The sequence below is a fragment of the Megascapheus bottae genome, chromosome Y (genome assembly GCF_031878675.1).
Source record: "Megascapheus bottae isolate mThoBot1 chromosome Y, mThoBot2.hap1, whole genome shotgun sequence".
Taxonomy (NCBI): domain Eukaryota; kingdom Metazoa; phylum Chordata; class Mammalia; order Rodentia; family Geomyidae; genus Megascapheus; species Megascapheus bottae.
The window spans coordinates 6,315,007-6,335,785 of NC_143548.1; the positions used below are offsets into that span (position 1 = coordinate 6,315,007).

General features: G+C 40.7%; 1 protein-coding gene and 1 pseudogene across 1 annotated transcript; one reads left to right on the top strand and one right to left on the bottom strand.

Annotated features, from left to right (window-relative positions):
• The first annotated feature begins 4,120 nt into the window (after nt 1-4,120).
• On the top strand, nt 4,121-20,050 carry LOC150040246 (eukaryotic translation initiation factor 1A-like). The gene is made up of 7 exons (XM_090327367.1): nt 4,121-4,144; nt 5,389-5,472; nt 10,448-10,551; nt 12,515-12,565; nt 15,452-15,533; nt 17,487-17,578; nt 19,853-20,050. Exons 1-7 carry the CDS (start codon nt 4,129-4,131, stop codon nt 19,856-19,858), a joined length of 435 nt encoding a protein of 144 aa, XP_090183493.1. The 5' UTR covers nt 4,121-4,128; the 3' UTR covers nt 19,859-20,050.
• Nucleotides 7,623-9,640, bottom strand: LOC150040247 (pinin pseudogene; annotated as a pseudogene).
• Nucleotides 20,051-20,779: the final 729 nt, after the last annotated feature.

Consider the following 20,779-nt stretch of genomic DNA (forward strand, 5'->3'; position numbering starts at 1 on the left):
ACAGAACTGATGGACAGCCTGGAAGCCAATGTGCAGCTGAGCAGGGTGAGAATACTTAGCAAAGTTGGTTACCACAAACTGGATTTGCCAGTGAGGCTTCTATGGATTTCTGTGGAAAGTGAGGTATCCAGACCAGTGTTATGTGTAAACAAAAAAAGAAATGCCTGAAATACCAGCCTAATTTCCTGTCCTCACACCCTGTTCCATCATCTCCAGTTCCTTAAACTCAAAAGACTTTATCTCCTGAGATACTTTGACTTGAATGGTGATGCCTTCACAGAGAAGTGAGCTGGAGGTACCACAGATATTAAAATGGCAGGGGTCTTAGATAATTAAACAAACATATCAATAAAAATAATATGGAGAGGAACCTGTCAACTCATATAGTATCGCTCCTAACCTCCAAAATTCAAAATGAGAATTAAAAGCCAGATGGTCCTAGCTCAGACACTGCAGCCCTTTGGACTAACCTCTGCTCAGACATGAGAAATCATCTCCCACACTTATAGTCAATAAGGATTCTGGAGTTTAAGCACAGCTGGCTATATGCAGTGAGGTCCTATGTCCAAGAAAAGAAAAAGAAACCATCCATCTCTCTTTTGCATGGACCTACTTTAACCTTAATAGGGACCCACTCTGTTAAATGGAGCACCTTCCCTTTCTAACTCACTTGTATAACCCGCTAGAATTGTGAGCAAGGTATATTCCTCTGGCCAGAAGAATAGGATCTAATTTTTCTCCCAAGGATCAGCTACTGAGACTGAGCAAATGGAAGATATGAACTATGGACACTTCAGAGTAATGCCACATTTCAATGCAAAACACAGACATTCGCAAGTCTAGCAGTAACAAGGACAACAAATTTCTGAGACCCATCACTTGTTTCATTTCCAACCCAGCTTTTAAAGACATAAACTCATATCTTTTATCAACATCTGTTCCCTCAAACCCCTATCCTAGTGTGGTCCAGTCCCCAGAATCCCCAGTCTAACCTCAACCCTAATCCCAACGTTTAAATCCCTACATAAGCTCACTCACATAAGACCATACTGTGAGCTAGGAGACTGGTCTACTAGTAGGGTGCTGGCCTAAGGTGAATGAAGCCCTGGGTTTGATTCCTCTGTACCACATAGATAGAAAAAGCCAGAAGTGATGCTGTGGCTGAAGTGGTATAGTGCTACCCTGAAGAAAGCTCAAGGATAGGTCTCAGGACTGTGAAAAAAACCCGAAACACCAAAAAGACATATTGTGACAATAAAATAAATTCATAGTTTACTTCAAACAGGAAGAAGCTTGATTCAGAACTTCTGCATTTGATCACATGTATCTTTCTTTCTGAGCAAAACTAAGACACTAAACAAAGCAAGTGACAAGCAGGCCTGAAAGAAGGTTAACAACTGGAGTGAGTTCTGTAAAACATTCTGATTATTGTTGAGGCGCATAAGAAAAAGGACTTGAAAGCTGAGTACAAGGCCTGAGTCTAAGCATTCAAACATTGCATGTAACAGCTGGAGTCCAGGACACATCACCAGAGAATAAGAAGAGAAAGGAACCGTAAGAGCTCTGCTGAAAATTTTCTCTTAAGAGAACCAGCACGCACATGTAACAAAACAAACCAAAGCCAGGAAGAAATAAACCCCACAACCTTGCAGAAACAAAATAAAAGGAAACAGAAAGCCCTCCTTTCTCATGGTTTTAGTCAAGTGGTGTGGGGGAGGACAAATTGCACAGTTCGGCTGTTCCTAAGGCAAGCATAGTCCTTAATTATTGGTAGTAATTAATTTTATTAGATATTTACAGTTAATTATTGTCAACTTGTTGTGTGATCAATTGTTTCCCTGCTCTTAATATTGTGAAAAAACATGGCCCCCTTGAAGCAAATGGCAAGGGAGAAGTTACATTAATCTTCCCAAGTGAAAAAGAGCTCACACTGTGCTTAGCAGTACAAATGAATCAAGCAAGTCTGTTGCAAGACTGCATGTCTATACCAGAAGTTGGACAATGTATGGGAAAAAGGCAATCAGACATTTTCAGCATTTGAGATAAATAGCATAAAATAAGATCGAGTGTGAATAAGCAGTATTAAACTTTAGGTCAGCAAAGCTCCAGGATCTCCTAGGAAACCACAGACCGAAGTCCCTTGATTTATCTAAAGCAAATTGTAGCTGAGGATGTGGCTCTGCTGGCAAGCAGTGTTCGAATTGTGTTCCTGCAAATAAAAGATAACAATCAAGGTAAGAGAAACCAGGTGAGGAATTTAAATGTATAAAAAAGCAAGTAATGAACAACAGAACAGAGGTATTTTTGGTAAGGTCCTTTAAAATATAAAGCAGTCATTGATACCAAGAACACACTTTAAAGAGAGTGATACATTACTGTTTTTAAAAGCAAATACTCAAGGAGAGGGGTCCAAAGTGTGCAGCCCCAAAAGCTAGGAGAATTTGAAAGACTGGCATTCCTTTGACAATTTTGAGAAAGATCTGAAACAGTGGAGCTAGAAACCACTCTTGCAAAGGATTGCCTTCCCTTCTGGGAAGGAGGAAATCAGGCTGGGCAAGGCATAGCAGCAGAATCTGAGGGACCCCTTGAAATGTAACATTCCTGGTCATTTGCAGGAAGTTTGTGTAAGTACCTGCTTTCTGCAGGATGGGCTCCTGGGGTTGGCTAGAACAGGTTGCCAGACAGCTCTGTTTCTTCTCTGTTGGCTGAACTGTGCAGGGTTTCAGAAATACCTTCTAGGGTTCTTTCCTGACCACCTTTGGACAAGCAGGCCTCTCTCCTCCTTTATCCTGCACTATTACTTCACCCTGCAGAATTACTCGGAAAGCCAAGCAGTATCCCATGTGTTTAGTCCGTGTGAGGAAAAGCAGTAACAAAACCATCAGTTTCCGTCTGACCTCAATGGTCACAGGAACGCTGTCTGTGTACCCTCGTCCTTCTTGCACCCAGTCCTAGTTCCCATGAGGCTATAGGGTTCGCACCCCAGGGTCTTGTCTGCTGCAAGTCTGATCATTCAGCTTCGCCTGAGATGGAGGGCTCAGGCCGGAAGGGAAGAAGAGGACCTAAGTGACCACAGGACTCTGAAAGGGAGGGAGGCTTGGATGTAGGCCCCACAGGCACAGCGTGCAAGCGGAATGCCTTCAGGGTTGGCAGCGGGAGAAAGAGGGGGTTGGGGAAGCGGGAAGTCGGCCCCATCTTGGGACGGTAGAAGAAGGGTGGAGAAGGGGAGGCGCTGGGAGGCACAGGGGGAAGGGAGGGGAGAGGAAGTGGAAGCTCAGAGCCACCTTGGGTGGGGAGGGCAGGGGAGGCTAGGGGCCACCCGGGGAAGGACGACGGGAGAAGAGAAGAAAGCTGGAAACCACCGTGGGAAGGGAGGGGAGGAGAGGTGCAAGTTCTGAGCCAGCTTGGATGGGTAAGTGAGCAGGGGAAGGGGAAGGAGAGGGCTGTGTGTTATCCTGGGAAGGGAGGGGAGGAGAGGAGGAACCCGGGAGCCACCTTGGGAAGGGAGGGGCTGACAGGGGAGCCCGGGGCCCTTCCCTCCCCTGTGGGGCTGGTAGAAGGCAGCAAAGGTGGAAATCCTGGTGCGGAGCGGATAAACGTGGAGGTGTCCCAGGAGGAAGAGCTGATGTGTGGAGTGTGGCCCGGTTCTTTGGCACGGGTGGTGAGGGCCCTTTGTCTGCGGGTCTGGGACTTTCCCTGGAGCAGGACTGGCTGTGGAGGCCGGAGAGGGGGCGGGGCGGGGATGGGCACAGGAGGGCCTGGGCAAGGGGGGTGGGAAAGGTGGGCTGGGGAGGGGCGGGGCCTTGTGGGCCTGACCTGAGGCCTGACCTGCGCATGCGCAGAAGCAGGGTCATGCTCCCCGAGGCACAGGAGGGCCTGGGGCAAGGGGGGGTGGGAAAGGTGGGCTGGGGAGGGGCGGGGCCTTGTGGGCCTGGCCTGGCATGAGAACTGAGTTGCGCATGCGCAGGAGCAGGGTCATGACCCCCAGGCAGCGGAAGCCAGGCCAACTGCCACTGTTGCTCCCGTGTCTCTTAAGCTTGCCGCCCACCACACAGTTCCAGGAACCGGTGTTCGTGTTGGGAGCTCGTGGCCACCTGCCGAGAGCGCTTCCAGTCTCCCCCACCCACCATGCCGAAAAATAAAGGTAATGCGGCTAGTTCCGGGCCGGCTCGTCCGTCTCGTGTGCGGGCCTTGAACCTCCTTAGGCCCGAGACAGCCAGTTCTCCTTCCGGCTTGACTGCTGCTTCTGACTGGGCTTGGGCGGAGGCCCCGGGACGATTGGCCCATTTCCGAGTGTGGTCGTTTGGGTGCAGCCGGCGTCCTCCTGTGTAGGTCTCCTGGGCAAGAATGCAGGATTTTGCCTCCGACTGAGGGCGGACTGCACCTCAGGCCCGCTGGGAGCCGCCCGGGCCTGGCCCGTGGGGCGCCGGGCCTTCCGGGAACTCTCTGGAAGTCGTTCTCAACCTGAAGGCCTGCTTGGCGTCTGTGCCTCAGACGCATAGATGGTTAGCAATATGGCAGGAAACTTCCAGCCGAGCCCTGGGTGGGGCCTTGACCCACCCTCGCCCGACACCCATCCTGTGTGGGTTTATCTCTAGCAAAGTTTTCTGAGGTCAGCCCTTCATACAGTACAGTAAGATTTTCACATTCGGAGCACTGTGGCATACTTAGCCAGGTTTTTCCTGCCTTTCCCAGCACTGGATAGTGTGCGACTAAGACCAGCAGGGTCCTTTGTTTTCTCCACCGAAAAGCCCACGGATTCGATTTAAGCACTGCCAACACGTGGGCATCGACTGAACTTCCTCTTGTAGACAGACCTAACGCGTGGGGTCCTGTGAATTATCCCGATCGTTTCGTGAACATTTAAATACCAAAAAGGGTGATTTTTTATGTGTGTTTTTTTCTTAACGGGACAGAGCCTTCCTTCACAACCCGGAACAAGTCTTCCATGTTCATGCTCTTGAGCCCAGAGCTGTGTACGCTCTTGGTGTTTGACAGCTGGCTGCAGAAATGCCACTTCATTTCTCCCTAGACCTGTTAAGACGTGCCGTGTTCCACCACTTCCAAATAAGGCCCCCAGTCCTATGCGTCCTGGTTCAGTGCGGTATCCCAAAGGCATGCCATTGCCACTCTGCTGTTTCCAAACCAGTGGGCAGATCACATATTAGGTTTTTATTTAAGGTACACTAAAAACATGCATGCAATAAAAGGAACTCCTGGAACTCCCAATCACAGAAAAGGATAAATTACACCGGAGCCATTGTGTACCCGTTCCACATCCCTTCCCTTTTCCTCTCTGTATGTACAGCCATCCGGAGTAGTTGTAACGATGCTTAAAAAGTAGATAAAGTGCGACCGTTAATTCTCTCATTTACTTTTACTAATCAGGTAAAGGAGGTAAAAACAGGCGCAGAGGTAAGAATGAGAATGAATCTCAGAAAAGAGAGTTGGTCTTTAAAGAGGCTGGACAAGGTAAGTAAGTCTTTTAGAGTTAGGCTTCTCTTATTAATGATACCTTTGTAGATGTTTAGCCTCAAAGGATCTTCTTTAAAACATAGCAAACTTGGAGTAGTGACATTCGAACTGCGTGATAGTCCTTTGTTCAGGCAGGTGGGAATCTTTTCATTAGTGATCCTCTATTTCCTGGATACTAGGGTAGTAAGGAGTAGCAACACAGTGTTTTTTTCTTGAGATGGAAGGAATCTTACTGTATTTTTGTTTAATTTGTATCATCTGCAGCAGCACCATGATTATCACGTGCTCCTCCTCCTTATTGCCTCCTGTGTAATGGAGAGGCACACGTTTGTCTTGAGCTGGAAAGGGCTCGTTAACTTTTTTTTGTCCAGGCTGGTCTCAAAACTGTACATGGGTGATCCTCCTGATATCCACCTCTTTGGCAGCTGATTTATGGACAAATTCCTACCGCAGCCCAGTATGAAACTGTTTACAAACCGAATGTAGATGAGATCTGAATTGAGTGACTGTGCTTGATGAGAGGCACTGTACAACTGGGAGCCATATCCCTAGTCCTTTACTTTCAGTAAGGTAGAATCTTTCTGTAATTTTTTCTCTCTCATTTGTTGTTTTTCTCTTATTACTATCATTGTCATTATATTACTATTATAGTTGTCAAGGCTCCTCCTTCTTCTTATTGCCTCCTGTGAAACTGGGTCGTAAGGAGAAGTACCCATTTTTCTTCAGATGGAAGGGAGGCTTGCTGACACTTCACCATTCTCTGCTCCAACTAATCTCTGTCTCTTTGCTGGCTTGTTTATGGGGAAATTCTTACCACACCAGGCACGAAACAGATATTAATCCCAATTTCTGATCAGTTGTCCATGTTTACATTTTGTATTTTTTCAGTATTCATCCAGAAATTTTATATAAAACTTCGGTACGGAGTGTAAAGTTTGGTATGGAAATTCCTCCTGCGCTGTTCTTTCTGCTAAGAAGCATTTTTGCTATACGGGGTCTTTTATTATTCCATATGAAATTTTGGATTGCCTCTTCTATTTCTGAAAGTATGTTTTTAAGAGTTGGTTTAACATACTCACATTTATACAAGTTGCACGGAGAACAAAAAAACTAAGTCTGGAAACCATTAACTTGAATATACAAAGCTATAGTGTTCTTATGAACTAAAAACAGGCCATTTTGCAATGTATGCCCGTATCAAAACACAAGTACTAATCCTAAGCAGTCACACAAGACTTAAGCCACATTTATTTGCACATGTATTGTAATGGCAACAAATACTCCATACAGATTTATGAAACTCCAAAGTTATCACTTGGTACGCTTGCGTGTTATTTTGCTTACTTACATAGTCAAGGCTTCCATACAGTGGTTCCTTGAACAAAACTTCTCTAAAACACATATTGGCATGTTTCATTTAGAGCCAACAGAAATGTTAAGACAAGACCACAAATTCAAAATCCAAGTTTAGAAGATTTCTTAGAAAGAAGTGACCGTTAGTTTAACAGATTGCATATACTGTTAGCACAGAGGTAACATCAAAGACAGAAGTACAATGCTCCCATCATCAGGAAAATGACAACCAAAATAGGAAAATGCTTAGATGAACAAGGGAGATCAGAAAAATAGTAAATGATTATAAAGCTGCAAAGACCTGAGAGCTAAAGCCAAGTAAGTGAGGAAGTCTCCAGAAACATCCTAAGCCTATTCAGTATCTAGAGGTAAAAACTGAAAATGATTATACAAGGGTCAAAAAGGCATCTCAAAAGTAATGAAATGAACATTTATTCCTAAAACCATTGTATGATACAGAATTAGAAGGGAACAGACTTAAAAGATTTACCTATTAAGATATACAGATTCTTACTGAAGCCTATAGGATATTTAGAAAAGATGACAAGAGATGTTAATCTTTTTATTATTATTTTTACATATTCCGGAACATCGCATAATTTTGATAAATAACTCCTACAAAATTATGCAAAAAGTACAAGAATGTCTGGTAAACAAACAGTCTGTGTTTTCCAAAAAGATTTTTTACAACCTGCAATTCTCAAGGCAGCATCCTCCTTACAAGGAAAGGTAATCCTTTAACTCAAGAAATCTTCTGCTGCAAAGAATAGGCTAGGAAAGCCTGGCTTCTTCCGTTAACACCTTTTGTCCTTCCCGTCTGATTTTCGGTCTCTCTCACTTCTTGAAGATCTTTTGCCCGGTCGACTACCCTCTGATATAGATCTCTTTCTGTCAGACCTGGAATTCTTATCCTTCAATCTTCTTGTGCCTATGCCACTACCACCTTTGGAAGATTTGTGACTTCTCTCTAATCCTGACGTATCCATTCGCTTTGGATCCATGCTCCTACAATGCTTTCTGTCTCTATTGTGTCCCTGGCCCCTAGTTTGACTTCTATTCTCATTACTACTAGTAGTACTGCTGCTCCTATCTTGGCTACTATCACTTGTGCTGGAGCTACTACCAGAACTGCTTCGACTACTACGCTGCCACTGCTAGAACTGCTTCCGCTGCTGCTACTGGTTGAACTGCTACTAGAACTGCTACTACTGCTGTTGCTTCAGCTTGTACTCTGGAGTGCGCTCTTAAACTGGTTCCACTACTGGCACTTCAGAGAGCTGTACGGGCTCAACAGCAAACTCTTTCCTCTCAGGTAGTTGATTCTTTTGTTCCTGAATAACCTGAGCTGAAACAGCTAATGGCAAAGTCTCAGGCTGAGAAAGAGGCTGGGGTTGATGAACTTGATGGGGCTGAGACTGCGCCTGGGTTAGAGGGAGGGCCTAAGGCTGAGCCACAGGCTCAGGCTCGGGTTCAGATTCTTTTTCAAATGCTTTTTCCTCAGGTTCCTTCTCCACTTCTATAACACTAACATTGTCTTTTGCAGGAGAAAGACACTTATATTCTTTATCTGGCTCAACTTCAGATTCCATCTCTGGCTCCAATTCTTTGCTAGCTTTATTTTCTGAAGGCTCTATGCTTTCAACTTGATTAGTTTCCATCACTTTCTGCTCAGCAATTACACTTTGGACATTCTCAACCATCTCTAGCACATCCATAACTTCTTCAGGCTGACTATCCTGTTGTTTGTCACTTTCCTTTGCCTCTGCTTCCTCCTCCAACTTAATCTTCATTTCCTGTTTTTGCTCCTCCTCCTCCTGTTCTTTCTCTGCATCACTATGCACTATGCCTACTTTCTTTGCCTCTTCTGCCTCCTTTATTTCTACATCATTGTGCTGATTACCTGTCTCCTCCAACTCTTCCTCTGGCTGTGCCACCTTACCTTCTTCTTGTTCCCGCTTCTGTTCTTCATTATGTAGCAGCTGATGCTCTTTTTCTTTCATGGTGTGCCTTCTAGGCCTATTTGTTCTGCAGATTTGAGCATCTACCTTCAAATAACGCATTCATTTGTCTCTGTGATTCTTCTATTAGATTCGGGGTATCTGGACACATTCTTCCAGGAATATAGAACATACTTAATTACCTTGGCATTATGTTCATTGCATTCTTCTTGCAGCTGCGGAAGCCCAACCTTCCAAAAGCCACCGTTCTGTCTGTTTTACACATCTCTCTTCAAATAGTTCTCTCCTCTCATTTTCAACTTGCTTTCTCTCTTCTTCTGCCTGAACTTTAAGTTTTTGTTCAATTTCCTGACGTCTGTTTTGCCTTTCAGTAGTAACAGTAGATTCTTGTTTAAATTTCTGAAGAGTACCCAACAACAAGCCAAATATTCATCGATACCTCTGCTTTCCCTTTACATCCATATTTTGATCCTGGATAAGGAGGTCTCTGTGTGTGTGTTCTTCGGAGGTAGCTACAGCTGAAGACTGTAGTGCCAGCTTATTGACATCCTCCTCCTCTGGGTTGCTCTCTTGGTATGATTCTCTTCCTGTCCAACGCTCCCCACCCAGCCTACCGACTGCCCCTTCAAGTCTCTCTGTTTGGCTAGGGGTCCTCCTCCACTATCAGAGAATCCACGCTTCAGCAATAAACTACCACGTCCTCTACCTCCAGAAAGGGCCAGCTGTTCGGCTTGCATGGGTCTCACGTCATTTGGATCTCACCCCGTGAGCTTGCGGATGTTTTCATCTACATTGTTTAGGCTCTCTTTGGCCTTTTCTAGCTGTTCCTGCAAAGTTCTCACTGTGACCACCATCTTCTGAAATGTTCACGTTTTTCAATCACATGAAACATGCTTTTCTATCACCGAAGGCCTTTCTATATTTGCCTTTGAATTTCTTATTTGTGTAAGATGTGGAACTTAAGAGCAAACTTTCATACTTTCCTTTTTTGTTGCCAAATGCTGGAAATGTTTGGAGCACATGTATATTCAGTAGCTATCAGAAAAGAATCTCACTGCTGTGTAGACAGCCTTTTCGTGTGTCAGATTTTCTCTAGATTAACTCTGCTATGGAGTGTTGTGTAGGTTCTCTTACATTTTATTTCCCTTTCCTACTCTCCTTTTTTTTTTGCCAGTCCAGGGCTTTGACCTAAAGCCCTGAGCACTTGGGGTTTCTCAAGGCTAAATCTCTACCACTTGAGCCACTGCTCCACTTCTGTGTTTTTCCTATGTATGTGGTACCAAGGACTCAAACCCGGGTCTTTGAGTGTGCAAGCACTCGACCCCTAGGCCAGACACTTAGCCCCTCCTACCCCACTTTTATTCTTTTCCCACAAGATGTCCATGGCTTCTGTTCTTAACAGTATCCTTCGTAAGAACATTGGGATGGTTTGAGGAATACTTGAACTCAACATCTGACATTTTACCTCTGAACAGTGTTTTTATCTTATAGATTATTTGATAGTGTAAACGTAGGACTTACTAATAATGAAGCCGTTTGTTTTAGCTTTCTCTGAGGCAAGGGAGTGATACTAGTATGTATAAATGTATGTACATATATATGTATTACACCGGTCCTGGGTCTTGAACTCAGACCAATGTTGAATTTTATCCCAACTTCAGAGTATGCACAAGTTCTCAAAATGTTGGGAAACGGACGATTAGAAGCAATGTGTTTTGATGGCATAAGGAGGCTATGTCATATCAGAGGAAAGTTGAGGAAAAAGGTACGGTATGGATTTTTCTTTACTTCATGGATTCGTTTTGTTGTTGAGGGTGGTGGTAGTACTGGCCTTTGAACTCAGGTTCTCTAGCCCATCCCCTTGTTGTGCTGTAATATGGGTTTGCTATAAAAATAATTGGTTTTAAAAGCTAAGTAAGGGGTGATATTGTCCAAAAAGGGAAATGTATTCAATACCTGACTTATACAGTGGTAACCTCTCTGTATAGCACCTTCATATTAACAACAAAATAACACAAAAGTAATTTCTTTTAAAGTAAGAAGAGATTTTTTTTGTGGAACTCTCAAAACTCTCTGGAAAAAGAGTGATGTGCATTATGATATAGAAAGTAAAATAAGATCCTTGATCACTCTCATTTTCCCCACCTCTATTGTATTTGGCTAGAAAGATTCATTATGCATATAACACTGAGGAAACAAATAAAATGAATCTATAAAACAAGCGGTCTCGATTGAATTAACTGTTGGTTGTAGTAAGGAATAAAAAAATGTAGGAATTATTTCAGATGGAAAGAGACTACAGGGTGTACTAAAGAAGTCAGTGTTCATTTTTTCAGTTCCTGGAAATGAATGTGGTATTAGACAATTCTGAATCAGATATATTAAAAAATAGATTGCAACATTAGACTGGTTTATAAATTACATTATGTGTAGGAGATGCATATATATATGTGAAACATATGTACATATCAGCCCTATATATCCTAGGATGGACTACATGTATATATATATATGCCACATGATAGACGCTTTATGTCTAATCATCTATCTGACATACATATGTGATACACACACTTGAGTCTGTGAGTTCCTTCTTCTCCAACTTACTGGCGCTTATTTGTAGGAGCTATCTTACTTTATTTGAATTGCTGTACTATAGGAGAATAAGCCTGTGTGGGTGGCTTTTAAAGAAAAGCAGTATTTATTATAGTGTATGAGACTATTACCATTGGTGGTGGAGCATGTATGGTGAAGACTTGCTAACTGAATCTTAGTTGAGTGATGACATGTTGAAATGACCAAAGTGTTTTCTGGACCTTTTTTTTTTTGGTATGGGCACAAATTTTGATTCATCATGATTCACCAGAATTAAACTCCTCCCCATTATGTATTTATTTATTTTTAATTTAATTTTGGTGCCAGTAGTGGGACTTGAACCCAGGGCTTTGCTGAAGGCTTAGCATTCTACCCCTTGAGTGACAGATCTGTTTCTAGCTTTGTGGTGGTAAATTGGAGCTAAAAGCATCATGGACTTTCCTACCCATGCTGGCTTTGAACTTCAGTCCTCCTAAGTAGCTGGGATTGCAGTCACGAGTCACTGACCTTAGGTCGAGGTAAGGATTGTTAATGTAAGCATTTTGCAACACACTGTTCTGCCAATGACAGGACCTACATTTCTGTAAGATGGAGGGTAGAGGTTTGGTTTCAATGGGTAATTCTTGTTTATTTGGATAACAAACTATCATCACTAACAGTTGTGGTACTTGGTCTCATTTTTTGTTAAAGAATAATTTTTCTGCCAAGGATTTGAAGTAAATTTGGCATATGTCATGCGAGGCTTCACGTATGACTATCAGGACATCTTACATTTTTTGCTTTATTATGTCTTCCCCCTTTATTTTCTGCGATGAGGTTTGAGCCCAGGGACTGTGCATAGGAGGAAAGTTATGTTTGCACAATGAGCTACACCTCTAATTTTAGTGGGTTAATTCTTTTTTAAAGCAGTTATATACTGTGTGAAAGACAATGTCTCATTGTAACAGGAAAGTGCTGTATGACCAAAGGTGGACTTGAACTTGTGGTCCTGGTTGTGTTGGCTTTCTGCAGCACCTTTTCATCTTCCAGTTGTTGATGTGTACTTTGCCCAAAATAGACGAATAATAATGACTGGTATATCCAACACTGCTATTTATTATTTGTGTTAATATGCAATAAATTGCCTTTTACAGGTTTGGATAAATGCCTCAGACATTATACTGGTTGGTCTGCGAGACTATCAGGTAAAAATTCCTGTGTCTTTATTACTTAGTAACAGAATTAGCATCTGTGATCAATTCCAGGCCCTGTCTCTTCTCCTCATGCTGATATTTATTAAGAGCTAGTTGAATTTGAAGACACAGGATTATTTTTATCCACAAGGGTTTCCAAAGTGGCTATTCAGACACGCGTGTTTTTGTGGGAAAATGTTTTTTGTTTCTTTTAAATAGTACATGCAGTTAATAATCCTAGTAGGTCTAGATAAATATCATCATTTATTTGAAAGTTCTGTGTTAAGCATCAGTCAGTGATAAAAGACTGGTGTTGGCTGAATTTCCCATTGCTGTTATCATATCTGTTGTCTTTACTGCTGTTTAAATTACCTTCTCTAAATAGAAATTGGCAGTTTATGGTGATATTTCCAATGAGTGGATTAATTTTACAGACAAGTTGGTCTTTCTCACAGCTTTGCAATGTTATTAGTGCATATTGATTATATGTGGGAGGTTTCATTGGGACATTTCCATTTGTACATACTATGTATGCTGATCATATTCACCTCCCTACTTTCTCTTTATTACATGAGCTTTTTGTCTTCTTTCTTTGCAGTGTTTTAAAAATGAATTTTTATTGATCTTTGAATACATACACACCTTAAACCTCTGTTTCACTAGAGGCCCAAGTCATGTTCTATCCATTTTTTTTCTTTGGGTGCCAGTCCTAGGATATGAACAAACTGTTGGGTTTAATGGGGATCTCAGGATTTGGCCCCCTGTGTGCTTTGACTTGTAGACTATACTGATCCTCTTGCTTCAATCTCCTGAGTAACTGCTGCTATACACAGAGAGCATTTCACTGGCTCAGGCTCATTATTTACTGGGCTTAGAAATCCAAATCTGGGAACTTTACACAGTTGAGGAAATCACAAGTTTGGGGCTGGGAACATGGTTCATGACTACACAAAGCAGTAAAATTATAAAAATGTTACAGTGTTTTCATGAACATTGAGACATGCATGCAAACTATTAACTGTTTGCTATAAATTGAAAATGTCTACTAAAATAAATGGCAGAGTCCTCTATAAGTTTCAAACTTAAGAAGTATATTTGAGGCTGGGAGTTTGGCCTAGTGGTAGATTGCTTGCCTAGCATGCAAAGACCCGGGTTGGATTCCTCAGTATCACATACATAGAAAAAGGACAGAAGTGGTGCAGAGGCTCAAGTGGTGGAGTGCTAGCCTTGAGAAAGTCCAAGGACAGTGCTCAGGCCCTGAGCTCAAGCCCAGGACTGGCAAAAAAAAGTGTATTTGATTATTTGATTTTCACCAGTTTAAAAGAAATACAACTATGTAAGAAAGTATCACTACTAGAAGTAGTAGTTTTGTTTTGCTATTGCTCAGTAGAATACTCTGTAGATGTTTGTTATCTCCTCTTGGTTTTAATGCCCAATTCCTTTATTTCTTTTGATCATTTGTCCAATTATAATTGTCATTGAAAACAAAATATTCAAATCAGTATCCCCCCAGAATTTTTTAACTGTACAACTCATCCCCAGCCCCCATGTTTTCTTTTGTTTGTTTGTTTTGTTTTTGCCAGTCTTTTGGCTTAATCTCAGGGCCTGCGCACTGGAGCCACAGCACCATTTCTGGCATTTTTCTGTGTACTGTGGAATTGATCCTGGGTCTTGGTGCATGCTAGGCAAGCATTCTACCACTAGGCTAAACTCCTGACCCTACAATTCCACCCGTTTAAAAAAAACACAATAGAAATATATTTCGTTGGTACTTTCCACTTATGGACACAGCAGTCTCATCAACATCTTAACATTTCTTAACATTTTTTTAATACATTTACTCTAATTCTTTCTGAAGTTTTTGCCAGTCCTGGGCTCAAGCTCAGGGCCTGTGCACTGTCCTTGGACTTTCCCAAGCCTAGAGGTCTACCACTTCAGACCCAGCACCACGTCTGGGTTTTTAATCTATGTATGTGGTACCACGGAATCGAACCCAGGTCTTGTGCATGCTAGGCAAGCACTGTACCACTAGGCCAAACTCCCGGCCCCTAGTTTTTAAAATTTTAACTTTATTAAAACGTGGTAGATCCAGTGTCTTACTCCTTCTAGTGGCTGAAATTTTTCCTGTTGTTGTCCGTAATTCCCAAAGTGACTCTTCCACTTTCCTAACAACTTTCCTTTTTTGTGACCCTTTCCATATCCTGAGAATGACAGAACATAGGGCAAAAGACCAATGCATTTTAAGACCATTCTATAGCTGTTTGCTGGATTCAAAGCAGGGGTCAGGGCAAAAACACACTTATACTCTCAGACTTCAAAGCAAATAAGGAAGCAGTAAAACACCCTTGAACTTGGTGTTGTGCACTGATTGAGTTGTCTCCAGTCAGTTTTCAATGGTTGGTTTGACCAAAAAACAACACTGCTGTTTTGCAGTCTTCCGGTCAACAAACAGCGTTAAATAATAAATAAAATGTGAAGCTTTTTCTGTTTTGTTTTTATGAAGATTGAAAGTGCAGTAATCCTTTGCATGTTATGACTTACCATAAGTATGTAACATACTTCTTTCCAGAGAATTTAATCCCAGAGAATATTTTTTCAGTCATGGGGCTTGAACTCTGGTCCTGGCCACTGTCCTTCCGCTCTTCCGCTCAAGCCTCCGGTCCTATCCCTTGAGCCACAGGGCCACTTCCAGTTTTCCAGTGGTTAATTGGTGATAAGTCTTATGGGGCTTCAGTGCCTGCGCTGGCAATCCTCAGATCTCAGCTTCCTGAGTAGCTAGGATTAGGCTGGTTAGCTATCTAGCCTGGCCAGCTGAGCTTTATATTAAGGCCTGTCATTGAAGAAACAACTGATAATATTTGTTATAAGAACTTTCAAGGCTGTTTGTTTATTCCTAAGGATAACAAAGCTGATGTGATTTTAAAGTATAATGCTGATGAAGCTAGAAATCTGAAGGCATATGGAGAACTTCCAGAACATGGTAATTTTCCATTCTTCTTTTACAATGTTATGTGTTGTTATTGTGTGTAAGGGTTTAGGTGAACAAGTTGTCATAAAATTATGTCTGTTTACATTGCCAGTATATTAGAAAGAAATAGTAGGGCTTGCCTGCAAACTTTTTTTTTTTTTTGCTTTTCGTTTTTGTTCGTTTCGAGCCAGTCCTGGGCTTTGAGTTCAAAGTTTGGACTCTGCCAATGAGCTTTTTTTCTCCAGACTAGCATTCTACCCATTGAGCCACAGATTCATTTCCATTTATTGAGTAGTTTATAGGATCAGGGATCAGATGAACATCCCTGCCTGGGCTGTCTTCAAACTGTGATTCTCAGATCTCTTGTCTCCTGAGTAGACTTATAGGCATGTGGCACTACTCCACAGCCCTCAGAAACAATATTTGTGGAGGAATTTGTGAGTTTGTAAGCTCCTAATGTTTATGTATCAAGGGAATAATATACATATACATACTCTATGATATACATGTTAACATACATACATTATAATATCTAGGGAATCATATATACATGACAATATATTAGTGTATATAATATGTATGTAATACATATACATAATTGTAATAAAATAGGTATATAGTATATAAATATGTACATGTGTATATGTGTCTGGCTGTCTGACTGTGTGTTGTGTTGCAAATATGCAGAGAGAAGGCTTTTCCTCTTCTGTTCCAGTTGGTACTATTGGGATTTGCTTACCTAGTACCTCTAGGTTCCTAGAAAGGTACTCTACCACTTGAGTGAAATCTCCAGTGGGTATTTTTTTTCAGGGAAGCTGTTAACATTTTTTAAGAGACTAAACTAATACCGAGATCCTTCTACCTGTTGATTCTCTTGTAAGATGAGACCAAAGGCATGCACAACTACATCCGGTTTGTTAGTTAAATTGAGATTTGCCAACTATTTCCCTAGGTTGGATTTGAACCATGATTCTTTCTATCAACAAATAACTGAGATTATATATATGAGCCTAAATAACTAAATAACTTTCTGTCCGCAAATAGCAAATAGATTGTAGGGGTGATCCATGCATCTGGGTGGTTTCTTGTGGCTAGCAGTTGAGCCACAAATTTTGGTGCCTCATAATGAGCTTGCTTGCTCACAGCTGGTGCTCTGCTATTTAAGTCTTGCCTGTCTAGCCTTGTTTTACTAGTTCATTGGAACTGTAGTGTTATGAACTTCTTTTGCTTGAGTTGGTCTTGAGCTGCTATCCACTGTAATCTCCCAGCCTAGGAATACAAGAATGAACCCCTAGTATCAGAACTCCAACTTTTCTTTTGAAATAGGATCTTAATATTTTTGCATGTGTACATTTCTGTGTATATGTCATGTGTCTTACTGTCTCTCTTCCTGCCTGACCTAAGGGCTTGAACTCAGAGCTGGTTGTTGTGCTCAGGGCTAATACTCTACCCCTTGAACTCTACCACTTGACTGCCTGCTATTTTGTGTGGTTAACTAAAGATAAGAGAGTGAGAGACTTTCTGGCTGACACTGAACTGTGATCCTCAGATCTCAGTCTTCTGAGTATTCCAGGATTACAGGTATGAGGCAGCATCCCCTAGATGAGTGCTTATTTTTGTAGGAAATGAAGTTCATATGGTCTTGACATTGTTCTATATAGGAGTGTTTTTGAGGTACTTGTTGGGTTTTGCCCTGCTGGAGATGGCACCTAGAATGGTAAACAATTTTGAGCTGCTTTGTATTCCTCTACTGATTTAACACTTTACTTCCCTCATGGATATTTCTGTAGGGAAAACCAGTATAAATATATACACACTTGTGTGTATGTGTGTGTGTACAGATATATATATATATATATATATATATACGCAGAATTATGTATATATATGCATACAGATCCATTTTCTAAAGTGGGCAGTTTTAAAAATACTTTGCTTATATGAAGAATGTATTGTTACTTTTAGCTAAAATCAATGAATCTGACACATTTGGTCCTGGAGAGGATGATGAAGTCCAGTTTGATGATATTGGTGATGATGATGAAGACCTAGATGATGTAAGTAGACATTTATACAATTTTATCTATAAGAAAAACATTTTCCTGGATCACATTCATACATACATACATACATACATACATACATACATACATACATACGTGTATATTTGATTATGGAGCACTTTTGATCAAGGCTAGTTCTCGGCCATGTTGAGTCACAACTCAAGTTCCAATTTCTGGTGGTTAATAGCAGATAACAGTCTTATTGAATTCCTGTCCAGCCTGGTTTTGAACCAATCCTCAGGTCTCAGCCTCATGAATACCTAGGATTTCAGGCATGAGCCACCAGCGTCCACCAACACAACAATTTTTAACAAAAGAATGTCCTCTGTTTAAAGTTAAGGGCATGTTTTGATACTTGTTCATAAATTGTAAATTTGGGATTGTTCAGAATTAGTTACTCAATTTGTTTATGTTTGAAACACATTTGGATGCTTTCTTTTTGTAGCAACATATATGGCTTTTGGTACAAGGCATTTCTATAAGCTTAACTTGTTTAAGTAAGAGCATCTAGAGGGGTGGGCACATATCTGTAATGCTAGCTGTTCAGGAGCTAAGATCTGAGGGTCATGGCATGGAGAAACTTATTTCCATTTGTCCCCCCAAAATGCCAGAAGTAGAGCTGTGGGCAAAACATCTCAGGGAAAGTGCCTACATCTTGAGTTCAAGCCCCCCAACTGACTCATGCAAACAAAACAATACCTAGAGAACCTAGAGATGGCTTAGAAAGGAAGGAAGAAAGGAATGAAGAGAGAGAAAGGCAGAGAGACAGAGAGACCGAGACAGAGAGAGAGAGGGAGAGAAAAAGGGAGCGAGAGAGAGAAAAGCATAGCAGCTTTGAAACCATACCTTCCTTTAGGGCTATTAGACTTAGAGTTACTAAAGGTATTAGTGAAATTGCAGTGTACTCTAAAGCGTTGTTAGGGACAAGCATGGAGATTCCATCATTTCATTGGTCAGAATAAATTCTGGATTTGCATGTATACATAGATATTTGTATGTACATTTGTGTACATATATGGGTGTGTTTATATAGATAGAGACACAATATACAGCCATATATGTAAGGTCCATTCAGAAAATAAATCCATTATAATGGTAAGCAAACAGCACTCGGCACATAACTACACTTTACCCTTCATGGCCATAGCTGTAAAATATTACAAGCAAAATTCTTTTTTATTCTTAACACCACACTACGTATAGTATATATGTTACATGTATCAGTATATGAATTCATAGAAGCAATTGGGATTATAGTGTAGCTTCTACAATTTTATCAGCCTCTTTTTAAATATACCTCTATTGGAAATCAACTTACGTAAATGGTTTTGAAGAAAATTGACCCAGTAATAGGTTTTGATATCTCAGTTCTGGAACAAAATTCCCTTATATTGACAGTTTGCTGAGATGAAACTGTGCCTGATAGTTTTGAAAAACTCTTACGTTCAACATGGTTGCCAGAGGTTTCAAAAATTGTATAGGGTAGTCTTGACAAAGTTAGATTACTGTACCATGATCCTGATGTTGAGACTTCTCTGAGAATCATTCATCCATATCATCTCAAAAATGCTAATTTGTTAGATTCATCTAGGACTATTTCAGACGGTTAAAAGAATGCAAGAATGTCTACATAAAGTTAGCTAGTATGTGATTAGACATAAATGTGTATGTGACGTGTGTATATAATACACTGTGTAAATATAGAGTACATGTCATGTCCTATGTAGGATAGGATGTATTCTTATATATGTTTCATGCCAGGTAAAATACCTGTAGAATATATAGTATTTTATATATCCTGTACTATACATTTATCCTAGACTGTACATCATACAATATTTACAGAATACAAATTAATGTATTATGAACATATGCTATATAGTTATGTATAGTATATGTTACATATATATTCTGTATAAGCATATATACTGATCAAAAATGGAGGTAGTAATTACATTAATTTGATGCATCAGTGTGTTTGGTAACAAGTCAAAATATGAAGTAGTAATGAGATGAATAGAAAAGTGTCTGTGAAAATTTTACTCAAGTAAAAATCCATTTACACACCATCAGTATGTATGCTGCAATCTAAATTTGCCTATATAGAAACAAAGAAAGACACATTGGCAACAGGCAGAAAAAGGGGAAAATTGGATGAATGAATATTACCGTATAGCATTATACAGATAACTTTACAGAGATCCTTCTGTACAGTATTACATTGTAGTGATCTTTAGTCACTGGATCTGTCATTTCTTTTACTTACAGAACTAGGCTGAACTCAACAAACGTTATTCCAGTCTTCAAGGATTGTTCTACAGTTGTGATCTTGACCATCATCTGCAAAGGGCAGTTTCATTTGCATGAGTAGAGAGTTGGTTGTTCTGTTTTCAAAAACCAGTTTCAGTGTTGCTGTGAAGAAGGAAGATGCTGAGTTATTTTAATTAACATGTTAACTGTCTTGAGGTCAAGTGGAATTTACAAATAAAAGTGAAATATTTACTATTAAGACAATAGTTCATTTTTTGTTTTTATTTTATTTTATTGTGATATATAGAGGGGTTACAGTTATATTCATCAGGTAGTGGGTACATTACTTCTTGAACATTGTTACCCCTTCCCGTGTTTTTCTCCCGCTTTCCCTCCCTGCAACCCCTCCCATTCATCTCTTATCTTCCCTTTTTCAAATAAACAAATACACTTATATACAAGATAGCAAGTACCAAAATTGGATACAGTAACAACATGAGATAAAGCATCAGGGGAAACAAAAGAGAAAAGAAATAACTTCACATGATGCAACAATTTACTTACTGATTGAAAACAACAGTCACTAAGATAAGCCTCCTGTTTCCTTATCCTGGAGTACATTAAACTTAGCCTCATTCCATGTGGCCATGTGTACTTAGCTTTTGTGCTATTGTGATCCCCTGTATACTAGATGTATACTTATGTGTCCTGATTGTTGCAAAGGAGGAAAACCATGGAGCCTATGTGTCTTTGGATCTGGCTTACTTCACTTACTATGATTTTTTTCTATGTCTTTCCATTTCCTTACGAATGGGGCAATGTCGTTCTTTCTGATGAAGGAAAATGGGGATCAAGACATGTGAAAGGGTGTCAATGTATGTGAATTAATGCACCTCCTACCTGGCAAATATCATGTAACCCTTCTATTAATAATAATAAAAATAT

Excerpts from the sequence above, each read along its gene's own strand:
- LOC150040246 (XM_090327367.1), top strand. Across the intron at positions 12,566-15,451 it reads TTGGTCTGCGAGACTATCAG|GATAACAAAGCTGATGTGAT; the intron begins GTAAAAATTCCT and ends TTTATTCCTAAG. Across the intron at positions 15,534-17,486 it reads TGGAGAACTTCCAGAACATG|CTAAAATCAATGAATCTGAC; the intron begins GTAATTTTCCAT and ends TGTTACTTTTAG.